This window comes from Protomyctophum parallelum, assembly GCF_964188405.1.
Source record: "Protomyctophum parallelum genome assembly, chromosome: 15".
NCBI classification, from domain to species: Eukaryota; Metazoa; Chordata; class Actinopteri; order Myctophiformes; family Myctophidae; genus Protomyctophum; species Protomyctophum parallelum.
In genome coordinates, this window is record NC_139710.1 from 33,054,840 (window position 1) to 33,068,368 (window position 13,529).

The following is a 13,529-nucleotide window of genomic DNA, read 5'->3' on the forward strand; positions in this document are numbered from 1 at the left end:
TTGTTGTTTTTTTATGGTTAAAAAATATATAGATTTAGGATTAGGATTAGGATTCAGAATGGGGTCATGTAGAGCTATTGGTTCTCAAAGTGGGGTCCAGGGACCCCCTGGGGTCCTTGGACAGGGTCCAAATAGCTATAAAATGTGTTACCGTGGCTATTCGGCAATAGCAGCGCGGCACGAGGTGACATTTTTAAATGTATTCATTTCAATTATCCACAGTATTTGAAACAGCTTATGATACCATACACTTCTACACATCAACTTAGACATTGCTCACAGGTTTATTTCAATATTATACCCACATCAGTTGGCAAGAAATCATTTATGTTCAAAGCTCCTTGTGACTGGAACAATCTACCTGTCCATATTCGTTCAATAACATCTTTTCATTTGTTTAAAACTGTGCTGTCCTCTCATCTGGAGACTAATCATCACTGTAGCAGATCCATGATGCAATGATCCATGTGTTATGTCTACGTTATGTCCATGTTATGTGAAATGTTGTCTTGTTGCAGTTTTTGTTTTGTTGTTTGTTTTGCTGCTGTTGTTTGTTTCTTGTTTATCTAGGAATTGTTTTGTCTTGTTTTGTTTTGTCTGGTTGAATTGTTTGTAAAAAGTGTCTTTATGTATGAAGTGTATTTTGTGAATTGCACCCCCTTGAAAACGAGATGGTTCATCTCAAGGGATTAATGTTCCTAATAAAGAATTTCAGACATGTGCATGTGTGCCATTTTGGGCGGGAACCCCTTTTGGTGTTGGCATCATGTTATGCTTTAGCTATTGAAAAATAGCAGATCTACAAGCTCGTAGCGCGCCACCGAGTGGCGCGCTATGAGCTTGTAGGTCTGCTATTTTTGTTTTTAAATCGAAGAACGACTGACACAGAAACATGGCTTTTTCAGAAAACTGTCAGGATGTAGAAGACATTTTTAGAATCTGATCTCAGGTCAAAATGGGTTAATGAACACACTGTTTTTAGACGAAATTAGACGATCTACAAACTGTGTGCGTGCGCATACTTGCATCTATATTATGCAGCATGTGCAACAACATACAAAAGGAGGACAAGTGCACTGGATGGAATGCACACAGGCCTAGATCTCTCTCTCTCTCTCTCTCTCTGGCAGAAGGGCAAGCAAGGAAGTGGCAGACAACAAGAGTGTAGTCAGTGGACAGGGGAAAGGGGGTTCTGTCTGGACTAGCACACTAGCTAGTAGCTACCTACTCTAGTCTGTCCATTGGTCCTAAAAGAATAGGTAACAAAAGGGGGTTCTGGTCTGACTAGCACACTAGCTACGCTACCTACCCTCTAGTCTGTCCATTGGTCCTAAAAGAATAGGTAACAAAAGGGGGCTGGCGTTGTGGCCTTCCACTAGTTAGTCAGCACATTCCTGACTGACTACAAAGCATGCCTCTGCCTGGATGAGCCAATGTGAGCATTGTCATTTCATAACCCTCGCCCACCCCCCCTCCTTTGTTTTCCAGAGCTTCTCTGTGTCCGTCGGATAGAAATGTTGGGTTTGAGGAGGATGGACTGAACCTTTCATCACTTCTTCATCAAATATAGATGGGCTCCCCCTCCCCCTCCCCACTGAATGAATGTTAAGAAGAAAGGAGAAAAATAAAAGAAAAAGAAAAAATGCCCTGGGCCGATATATATCATCTGACTCCTTGAGTCCTTTTGAAAGCCAACATGTTTCAGAAGAAACAAGCCACGCACGCACGCACGCACGCACGCACGCGCACACACACACACACACACACACACACACACACACACACACACACACACACACACACACACACACACACACACACACACACACACACACACACACACACACACACACACACACACACACACACACACACACACACACACACACACACACACACCTTCCATGTCAAAGAAGCGCGCCGTTGCTGTTTGTTATACTGTCACACCAACCAACGCATCACACAGAATGTCATCCTCCGCGTGTGGCTCAGCACATACACATACACGTACACGGTATAAGCGTGCTAAAGCACAGCCTCAGGGAAGATTTCTAACTAAAATATTGGCTTCTGGGGGGGTCCCTGGAACTACATATTTTGAGATGGGGGTCCGTGGCCCAATAGAGATAATTCTGGGGGTCCTTGACATGAAAAAGGTTGAGCACCACTGACATAGAAACATGGGTTTTTCAGAAAAATGTTTGGATTTAGAAGATTTTTTTTTAATCGACGTCCAAAATGGGTTAAACACCTTACATTGACACCTTCATTAAATCTATAGCGATTCGTCAGGGGGAGATGGCTCCCCTGGGAGAGACCAAGAAGGGGCCCTCAGAGAGGGGCGGGCCGGGGCACTTCCAAGGCCCACTTCATGCCCCTAATCTCTCATAGAGTGTCTGCCCCGCCCCCCACTCATCCCCCTGTAAAGTAGCATAGCTACTGTATACTGTACTGTACTGATTTCTGTCAGGTGGAAAAACCTCATATGTCTGAAACTATTAAATTAACTGTGGTCAGGATTCAAATTCAAAATTCAAAATAAGCAGTGTTGTTTTTTCGTCGACTAAAACCAAGACGAAAATTTTACGTCGACTACCTTTTTTGCCCCACTGACAAAAACCAAATGGAAACTAAATAAAAACTAAGCTATGATGACTAAAACTATGACCAAATAATAGACAATTTCATCAACAAATAAAAACTAAAATGTTATAGGAAGGGACTAGTGGACAAGAGATCCAGAAGTCATTTTTCACTTTGTTGCATGGTGAAAATAGCCGATCTACAAACTCACATTTAAGTTATTTGTCATATCTATCTGCCCTTTATGTTTATGTGATCAAAGTTCAATGCCAAATACACAAGTATTTGCATGACAAATGAATCGTCAAGTATAACATTTCATGACGGCGACGGACAGCCCTTAGCAGAGAGAGAGAGACACACACACGGGCAGAAAAATAAAACAAGAAGTGCGCTCTGTGTGGTTTGTGAGAAAGTGTTGGAACATCAAAAAGGAAGTTAGGACAGGTGCGAGGAAGTCCAACAGGAAACGAGTGTTTGGTTGTTCAACGTGTTACACTTTCAGAGTAAAGTACGGGGGGGGGAAGGGGGGGGGGGGGGGAAGGGGGGGGGGGGGGGGAAGGGGGGGGGGGGGGGGGAATCATTACACCTAAACTGTGCCGCGTCAAACATGTAAACGCAATTAGCGATTTGTGGCCTAATGAATTAGTACCGCGTGCCGTTATTACTAAAGGAGAAGGAATCCTTGAAGTCAGGCACTCAACATACACACTACTATAGGGACGGCGCGTGACAATTTTTGTTCACATCAAAGGACCAGACAGAAAAGAGGGGATAGAGAGAGAGAGAGAGAGAGAGAGAAAAACAGTTCCGTCTGTTCTATTTTCCGAAACGGGGAGAGAGAGAAACGCTAGCCTCAAATTACTTTGGCTGGGAGATGAAAGTATGCAGCGGGGTGGCGGTTAAGAGACGATAGCACTTAAAATACAGCTGCGACCACGAAGCCAATAAATGGAAGAAAAAAAAAGTAGGCCGAGCAGTACTTTTAACCTTTTAAACCAGCGTTTTTTTTGTGTACTGCTACTGTTGCTTTGGTGCTGGGAGTGGCTCCCGGGTCGGGTCCTCTGGTACCTCCTGTCTGGGCCCGGCCCATTATGGCCTCTCTCTGGGTTTCCAGCCTGTGGTGAGAATAAGCGCGCTGGATCCCTCTCTCAACCGCGAAAGCTCTCATTATAGTCTAAATGCAGCCCGACACATCCTCTGCCAGTTCCAAGGTAGGAGCTCGCTACAGCAATGAGTCTCATCGTTGTGTCTCTCCTCTCTCTCTCCCTCCGTTTCCAACTTCCACAAACTAAACTGTGTGTACAACACCGCTTTAGGCTAAATAATACACTCTACTTCCTTGACTGAGGAGGTCCCCCAGGGGTCTGTATACTTCTGCCTCCTAGTTTTTTTCTTTCTATCTCCACCCCATAGTCTCGCGTTACCTAACAGACTGTTTGTTGCCTCTCGCATTTTTTTCCCAAATGCTTTCATCGTATATACAGTCGTCTGGAGCAACAGAAGAGCTGTCATGATGAGTGAAATATAATATAAAGCCTCCTCCCCACTTCCGTTTCGTCTTTTACAGTCGCGGAAAATGTATTCCAATATAAATAGAAATCATATATAGCTTGTTGCTTTAATAGCAGAAAAGTGTATTTTAAAATATATTTTCGTGATGAACGGAAATGGCAGCTTGCCTTACTCGGATTTCGGGAGCTGCACTTCCAGACTCTATATAGCATTCAGGAGCTGTAGTTCCAGACTCTATAGCATTCAGGAGGTGTAGTTCCAGACTCTATATAGCATTCAGGAGCTGTAGTTCCAGACTCTATAGCATTCAGGAGGTGTAGTTCCAGACTCTATAGCATTCAGGAGGTGTAGTTCCAGACTCTATATAGCATTCTGTAGTTCCAGACTCTATATAGCATTCAGGAGCTGTAGTTCCAGACTCTATATAGCATTCAGGAGCTGTAGTTCCAGACTCTATAGCATTCAGGAGGTGTAGTTCCAGACTCTATATAGCATTCAGGAGGTGTAGTTCCAGACTCTATAGCATTCAGGAGCTGTAGTTCCAGACTCTATATAGCATTCAGGAGCTGTAGTTCCAGACTCTATATAGCATTCAGGAGCTGTAGTTCCAGACTCTATAGCATTCAGGAGGTGTAGTTCCAGACTCTATATAGCATTCAGGAGCTGTAGTTCCAGACTCTATATAGCATTCAGGAGCTGTAGTTCCAGACTCTATATAGCATTCAGGAGCTGTAGTTCCAGACTCTATATAGCATTCAGGAGCTGTAGTTCCAGACTCTATAGCATTCAGGAGGTGTAGTTCCAGACTCTATAGCATTCAGGAGCTGTAGTTCCAGACTCTATAGCATTCAGGAGCTGTAGTTCCAGACTCTATATAGCATTCAGGAGCTGTAGTTCCAGAACTAGCATTCAGGAGCTGTAGTTCCAGACTCTATAGCATTCAGGAGCTGTAGTTCCAGACTCTATAGCATTCAGGAGCTGTAGTTCCAGACTCTATATAGCATTCAGAAGCTGTAGTTCCAGGCTAATAGAATTCAGGAGGTGTAGTTCCAGACTCTATATAGCATTCAGAAGCTGTAGTTCCAGACTAATAGAATTCAGGAGCTGTAGTTCCCGACTCTATATAGCATTCGGAGATTGTGGAATAGTTGTCTGGCTAGCTACGCGAGACTCATTTCCAGTTTTCCACCAAATATTCACTTATGATGACATGGTGCCACCAAGTATCGTGGTGTATAACTGTGTCATCATGGGTGGTGGAGCAGTCTGGACCTGGGAAAAGGGCTTCGCAGACTATAGCCTCATCATTATTATTATTATTTTTTCATTCAGAGCAGCATTGGTTCTCAAAGTGGGCTCCAGCAAACTGTGTTAATAATATAGCGTCATGTTAACCACTTGAACCATAATTTATATGCTGGCTATTACAAAAATAGCAGTAGAGACAGGCTCGCTATGAACTTGTAGATCTGCTATTTATTTATTTTTTGCTTCTGGAGGTCCCTGGCACAAAAGTATTTTTGAGATGATGGAGGGGTCCGTGGCCAAATGCAAACGGAGACACCATCCATCCATCTTCAACCGCTTATCCGTAGTCGGGTCGCGGGGGCAACAGCTCCACCAGAGAGCTCCAGACCTCCATCTCCAGAGCAACATTAGTGACTTCCTCCTGGGGGATCCCGAGACGTTCCAAGGCCAGTGAGTCGATGTGTTTCCTCCAAGTGCGCCTTGGTCTGCCCCGGGGGTCTCCTCCCAGTGGGACGTGCCTCGAGGACCTCCCTATAGGGAGACGCCCGAGAGGCATCCTAACCAGATGCCCCGAACAACCTCAGCTGGCTCCTTTCCAGTCTCTCTCGTGTGACTGAACTTCTCCCCCTATCTCTAAGGGAGATGCCAGCCCCCCCGTCAAAGACAACAAATTTCGGCCGCTTGTATTCACAACCTTATTCTTTCGGTCATGACCATAGGTGAGAGAACCACTGAGTCAAGAGGATGCTCCTGGGTCCCTCCAGAGGAATGAGGCTAAAAGCAATGGTGAAAAAAGTACTACATTTTGTTACCATTTAGCCCTCAGGCTGATTCTAAAAGAAATGCTTCAAAATCCTAACAGTTTTCTGAAAAAACCTATGTTTCTATGTCAGTAGTGCTCAACTTTCTTCATGTCAAGGACCCCCAGAATTATCTGCATTTGGCTGCGGACCCCCATCTGAAATTGTTCCAGGGACCCCCCCCCCCCCCAGAAGCAAAGATTTGAGTTAAAAACGTTCGCTCTGAAGAAAGATCATTATATTCAAAGATTTGCACCACATTTTCTCGATAAAAAAAAAAGAATAGCAGATCTACAAGCTCGTAGAGCGGCACTCTGTGTTCACATAAGCCTGTGTACACGATAAAATGACCAAAGGTTTAAAGTGAAATATCCCTTTAAATAAATGGCTGGTCCCCTCTGTGCCCTCAGGTTCCATCTGGTCCCCTCGGTGCACCTAGTTCCATCTGGTCCCCCTCTGTGCATCTAGTTCCATCTGGTCCCCCTCTGTGCCCCTAGTTCCACCTGGTCCCCCTCTGTGCACCTAGTTCCATCTGGTCCCCCTCTGTGCCCCTAGTTCCATCTGGTCCCCCTCGGTGCACCTAGTTCCACCTGGTCCCCCTCTGTGCACCTAGTTCCATCTGGTCCCCCTCGGTGCCCCTAGTTCCATCTGGTCCCCCTCGGTGCGCCTAGTTCCATCTGGTCCCCCTCTGTGCCCCTAGTTCCATCTGGTCCCTTCAGTTCCATCTGGTCACTTCAGTTCCATCTGGTTCCCCTCTGTGCATCTAGTTCCATCTGGTCCCTTCAGTTCCATCTGGTCACTTCAGTTCCATCTGGTTCCCCTCTGTGCATCTAGTTCCATCTGGTCCCCCTCTGTGCCCCTAGTTCCATCTGGTCCCCCTCGGTGCCCCTAGTTCCATCTGGTCCCCCTCTGTGCCCCTAGTTCCATCTGGTCCCTTCAGTTCCATCTGGTCACTTCAGTTCCATCTGGTTCCCCTCTGTGCATCTAGTTCCATCTGGTCCCCCTCTGTGCCCCTAGTTCCATCTGGTCCCCCTCGGTGCGCCTAGTTCCATCTGGTCCCCCTCTGTGCCCCTAGTTCCATCTGGTCCCTTCAGTTCCATCTGGTTCCCCTCTGTGCATCTAGTTCCATCTGGTCCCCCTCTGTGCCCCTAGTTCCATCTGGTCCCCCTCGGTGCCCCTAGTTCCATCTGGTCCCCCTCTGTGCCCCTAGTTCCATCTGGTCCCTTCAGTTCCATCTGGTTCCCCTCTGTGCATCTAGTTCCATCTGGTCCCCCTCTGTGCCCCTAGTTCCATCTGGTCCCTTCAGTTCCATCTGGTCCCCCTCTGTGCCCCTAGTTCCATCTGGTCCCCCTCGGTGCCCCTAGTTCCATCTGGTCCCCCTCGGTGCCCCTAGTTCCATCTGGTCCCCCTCGGTGCCCCTAGTTCCATCTGATCCCCCTCGGTGCCCCTAGTTCCATCTGGTCCCTTCAGTTCCATCTGGTCACTTCAGTTCCATCTGGTCCCCCTCGGTGCCCTCTGTCACGTCGCCGCCTTGGCTGCGCTGCACACTCGCGCTGACAGACACGGCACCGCTGGAAATCAGAGGCAGATGTGCGCCCGCCTCCCACCAGCCCGCCACCCGCCCGATCGTGCAAACGCGATCAACAGCGAGGCTGCTGGTCGCTCATCCTCGCTATACAGGAAAGGACAATTTGGCGTCATGAGAGACAAAAGGGGGCAGATGCGTTTCGCCTCCATGTCACGGCTGTCCGCAATCAGAGGGGAGGCGAGGCGCATGCGATGTCAATAACAATGACCTGCACACGCCAGCGACAACAGCGCGCGTGTGTTCATGTGTGTCTGTGCATGTGTGGTGCACGGCAACAACACCACCAGTCCACTGGGACTTGCATGTTTGGTGCCGTTTATAAAAAAATCGGCTAGTGGTTGAGTATGAGTCACACACACACACCAGTACAAATTAAATCATCCAGACGGGGTCTCAAAGGCATCAAGGCCACACCACCACCACCAGGAAGATGCACTGAGGATTGGAGGAAGCTCCATCAGATAGCCTGCATGCTAGCAAGCCTACACACACACACACACACACACACACACACACACACACACACACACACACACACACACACACACACACACACACACACACACACACACACACACACACACACACACACACACACACACACACACACACACAGTTACGGGACCCACTTGGTTCCATTTGTACCACTACTCGGATTGAACACTATGTATTTTACTGCGTAGGCGACGGGCGTGGAGTGCTCTGGATAAATACACTCTTAAAGATGTCTTAGGGACTGCCAGCTCAACTCCACATAGTTTTGCAGTACTGTGACAGGATGATTTAAGGAGACATTGATTACTTTGCCATTATGTAGTTAAATTGGAACAATCAGGGCCTGGCTCGAGAAGCATCGGGTTTGGCAACATGGGCAGATCCTATTCATCGCCGCTTCTCTCCGTTTGCGCAGAGCAAGTAGCAAATTGACTTAATTTATTATTTTTGGCCCCAGCCCATGTGTGCCATTTTTCGCACTACTCTCTCCTCCGAGGCAGGGCTGAATGAGCGCTCGCTTCAGGGAATTAAGTCAGGGGTGTGTGCGCGCGAGCGGTGACGGTGGTTACCTCTTTGCTCAGGAGCCCTGCCAACCCCCCTCTCGTAATATTTCAACCCCTACCGTACCTGCTGAGGTCTGGCTACTACTGTATATATACAGGGTAAAAAGGCAACCCCCTTGGGGTCCTTGTTCAAACAGCAGGAAGAGGTCTACAAGCTCTCGTAAACCTCAGCCAGGCCAAATCGAGGTCTCCCGTTCAGTGAATGATAGAATTGTTCTGTGAAGGAACACGAACGCAGGCTGCAAACCCTCAAAGACATGCAGCTGTTGGACCCACCCGGTGCTGTTGGGGAAACGGATCCGTACAATGCCACTTCCTCAACGGGACACAGAACACCACTGTAACTTCCACCCTGATGAACGCAACGCACGCAATGATGATATTTCACAAATGGATTGGATTTGCTAAATGGGGGATTTGCTTCGATGTTAGGCAAGCTGTAGGGCATACATACATGGGCAACTGGCGGGCGCCCGGGGGCCACATGCGGCCCCCCCACCTTCACTTAATGTGGTTTAATATCAGAATACTGATATATTATTGATTTCAGCTGTTACAATTCCAAACATGACCCGCTTTCGTACGTCCAATGTGTTTGGATTTAGTTCATACAACATAACTATAACTAAATTCATTTGAAATTAAATAAAAAAATATATTTTTTCAGGATTCCAATAAAGAAAATTGCCAATTTCTTTTCAGGATTTCAATTCAAATATAACAAAAAAATAGCCGATCTACAAGCTCAAAACGCCGATCTACAAGCTCAAAACGCGTCACGGTGCTACGAGGTTTGAGCTTGTAGATCAGCCATTTTTGCTACGACAGTAATATGCAATGTGGCCCCTCTGGAGTGAGTGTGGAAATATAGTGGCCCTCTCTCTCCATTGTCAAAGTTGCCCACCCCAGCTATAGGGCCTTATAATATAGTGGCCCTCTCTCTCTCTCCATTGTCAAAGTTGCCCACCCCAGCTATAGGGCCTTATAATATAGTGGCCCTCTCTCTCTCTCCATTGTCAAAGTTGCCCACCCCAGCTATAGGGCCTTATAATATAGTGGCCCTCTCTCTCTCTCCATTGTCAAAGTTGCCCACTCCAGCTATAGGGCCTTATAATATAGTGGTCCTCTCTCTCTCTCCATTGTCAAAGTTGCCCACTCCAGCTATAGGGCCTTATCATCCTTCCTCCATTTCAGCTTTCATAAATCTTTGGTAAACACACAGGAAACTCCAGACAGTGTGCCGTGGCTGGTCAAACTGTCCCTCATTATAGCTCGACAAAATATAAGCTGCCTCTGAGTGGTCTGCAGCTATGTTAGCAAAGAAAAGCAAAACCCAAATAGATGTGGTTTTCAATGTAAAGCTGAGGTCTGACATTTCTTTGTGGTTAGCGTGTGGCGCCAAAATGGCCAACGCTATGTATAAACAGTGGGTAATTTAGGTACAGAATATCCCCATCTTTGATCATCACATTTCCTTCTCCTTTTGAAATAATAATTGCCTGCCGATAAGGCACAATATATACTGTATGTCCAGCAGGTAATCATTGTAGTGCAGTGTCTGTTCAGGTCATGGCTAGTGTCTGTTAAGGAGCAGGCCCGGTTCTGTTCAGGTCATGGCTAGTGTCTGTTAAGGAGCAGGCCCGCTTCTGGAGAACTGCTCGTCCGACCAACTTCACCATCGACACTGAACTTGTTCGGGTCCACGGGCAACACACCCGTCAAGTGTGAGGTCCATCAGACGAGTGGTTCTGGTTCTGGGGACGCGAGAAGGACAGGCGGACGGACGCAGACATACAGAGACACTGCTGGAATGTATAGTTAATCTTGATGTCATGTGTGTGTGGCTAAACTGGCTATTATCTTTCCAAGCACTCAATCCTTCAGAGCTGAACTAGATTGGATGCTATGTAGCCTATAGCGTGCGAAGACAGGACACAAATGCAAGGCCGGGCGGTGTTGTTGACACCATTGAAACATGGGGACGTTTATGACTATGCTATTATGCACTTGACATGTCATGCCGGTATGCAAGCTTATACATCCATCCCACCACTGCTGATGTGATTTGGTCATACATGACATGTCATGCCGGTATGCAAGCTTATACATCCATCCCACCACTGCTGATGTGAGATATCTATGGATTCCACTTTGTGTATATACTGTACATCCACAATATTTGACCCCCCTCCAGGCCATAAGCTAGTCCTCCTCCCCTCCGGAGAGTGTCACAGCCTGGATAAACACAACTCTTCAAACGGGGGCGATGGGTGACTGGACACTCGAAACGCTTGTTGGATAATACAGGGATCTCGTCCTTCAAAAGATCTTCTCTATTTTAAGGCGCTCCCCTGGACAGTCCCCGTGCATGCCATGATGACAACACAGCTTTAAGGGCGTTAGTGAGGTCCAATCCTACCGTCCCGACTCGGAAAGACCGCTTCAGATGTACGTTACAGTTACACAGAGTTTTGCATCCAATCCATCACAAAAGGAAAGGATTTGTTGGCCCCTGTTATAGGCCTCCACTCCATAAGCTGGGGGGAGTGGGGGGGGACACATTCTTCAAACTTGTATTTATTTATTTCAAGGACACCCATAACTATGAGTTACAGACCTGTAAAGGGTCCATTTAGAACCCCCTGGAGGAACCATGAGGGTCCCTGGACCCCACTTTGAGAACGACTGAAATAGAATGTAACAGTCTCTCTCAAACAGGCTGCCTAGTAGGTCCTGCTATGCACAAGTCTCTGCTAGATGGAATTTGTTAGGATTTTTACAACTTACGGTGGTCTAAAAATCACTGGTTCTCAATGTAGCGTTCAGGGACCCCTCTCAGGGGCGCTTCCAGTCAAGTGGTCCCCAGCTAAATGATTGATAGTTAGGAACCAAATGGACCCTTATAGTGGATTTGTAACTCTGAGAGTATAACCCTTATGGATCCATGTGGTTCCATTTGTACCCAGAGTAGTGTCCCAACTCCCAACAACAACAGACTAATGCAAAATAAAACTAATTAAATGGGGTCTAAAATCCATATAAAAATGGGGGTCCTAGAAATGAAGAAAATAATGTTGATAAAGCACTGGTGAAAATGAGCCAGAAGTGTAGCCGGTGAAGGCTACGTACACACACGGTAACCTACGCGAGGCATGTCGGCGGCCGGCGGGACATGTGCTGCATGGTAGAGGGCGCAGCAAACCAGCAGCACACGTTTTGCTTTAATATATACAACATTTTATAAATGCATCCGAGTGTGTGTGTATGCGTGTGTGTTTTATAAAACAAACCCCCAACTGTAGCCCTGCATGCACGCATGCATGCACGCTCGTGTGAGTGATCTTGTGAAACGCGCTGCGGCACATTATTATGCAAAAGAAAAGTTGGCCAACTTTTTTCCCCCAGTGCATTCATTTGAAGTTTCAAAGAGAACTACTAAACTATCCTGTAATAATCGCATCATGGTCGCCATAAGCAGCAGGCAGAAAACGGTGTCGTTGTTTGTTTGTTGTTTTGTTTTTTTAGCCAACCATTCTGCCTGAGCCCCCCCCCCCTACCCTACCCTAACCCAGACATCAACAAAACAACCTGCAAGAGCATGTTCCCCCAGTGAATGAATTCCACAAGATAGAAGCCATCTTGTGATCGCAGCAGTAGCATCCTCCTCTCACACACAGCCCTATATACACCCACTACAGCTCCCCCCGGTCACCCCCACCACCCTGTTGGGGAGGGAGGGAGGGAGGGGGAGAAAAGTTTTGGATCCTCCAGGGGGGGGGGAACCAACCAGCCCTGGTTCCGTTAAGGCGCGATGCCTGCCCCCGTCTGAAGTGTCCCCACGGCGGGGGAACACAACTATAATAACACACACAACAACAGCAACCTTTCTTTCTTTCTGACAGACTGCTGTGTATATTCCCAAAAACCAAAACCAGCAGAAGAGAGAGAGAGAGAAAAAGCAGGAGTAGTAAGTTGTTTATAGTTTGTTACAACAACCGTAACAAACATAAAATGTAAACACTAGTTACGTACTTGAACGATCTCCCCCTCCGCACTAATAGTGGCTCCAGCCTTGGAGAAGCGCCCCTGCAAGCCGGTGGTGTACGTGGTATAATCCCCGTTGGGACTGGACTCGAACAGCACCACCTCCACGAACGCCGTATCCTTGGCGAACACGGAGCCCAGCGAGGTGGTGACCACGAAGATCACCAGCACCACGGAGGAGTCGGGCACCAGCACGCCGCCGATGAGTCCCCCTACACCGCCGCGGTGGTCCGAGCCGCCGCCGCCGGCGCCAGCTCTTCTCCTCGTCGGTGAAATCGTCATCATCTCGCCGGTTGGATCTGCTGGTGCTGCTGCGCCGCCGATCCTCGGAACATAATTATTCCAAAAAGGTGGTTGTTTGGATTGGATTAAAGATTTTTTTTTTCTCTCTCTCCTGTGGTTTTGTTCTTGTTGTTGTTCGTGGCTATAAGAAAAGGGAGAGGAGAGGAGAAGAGAGAGGGGTTGGTTTGGTTGGTTGGTTGTTTGGGGGGAGAAGGGAGAAGGGAAAAAAAGCGAACTGTGTTGTAAAAATGTTGGCGATGATTGCGAGCCTCAGCGCTGCGTCAAAAGGAGCAGCCAGCCGTCCTACAACGTTGGTTTGGAAGTCGGGAATATTGTGCAATATATTAAAAAAAAAAAAAAAAAAAAAAAAGCAGTGCTGCCTTGGGTTGAAGCGTGTTTATTTCACCACCG

The 13,529-nt window shown here is 47.4% G+C and overlaps 1 protein-coding gene across 1 annotated transcript in view; it reads right to left on the minus strand.

Annotated features, from left to right (window-relative positions):
* znrf3 (zinc and ring finger 3) overlaps positions 1-13,220 on the minus strand; it is a gene marked incomplete at its 3' end in the record, with an annotated part of 129,037 nt that extends 115,817 nt beyond the window's left edge. Inside the window, exon 1 of the mRNA XM_083783440.1 lies at positions 12,825-13,220. Coding sequence (XP_083639566.1) covers positions 12,825-13,121 — 297 coding nt within the window. The 5' untranslated portion in view covers positions 13,122-13,220. The remainder of the gene's footprint in view (positions 1-12,824) is intronic.
* Positions 13,221-13,529: the final 309 nt, after the last annotated feature.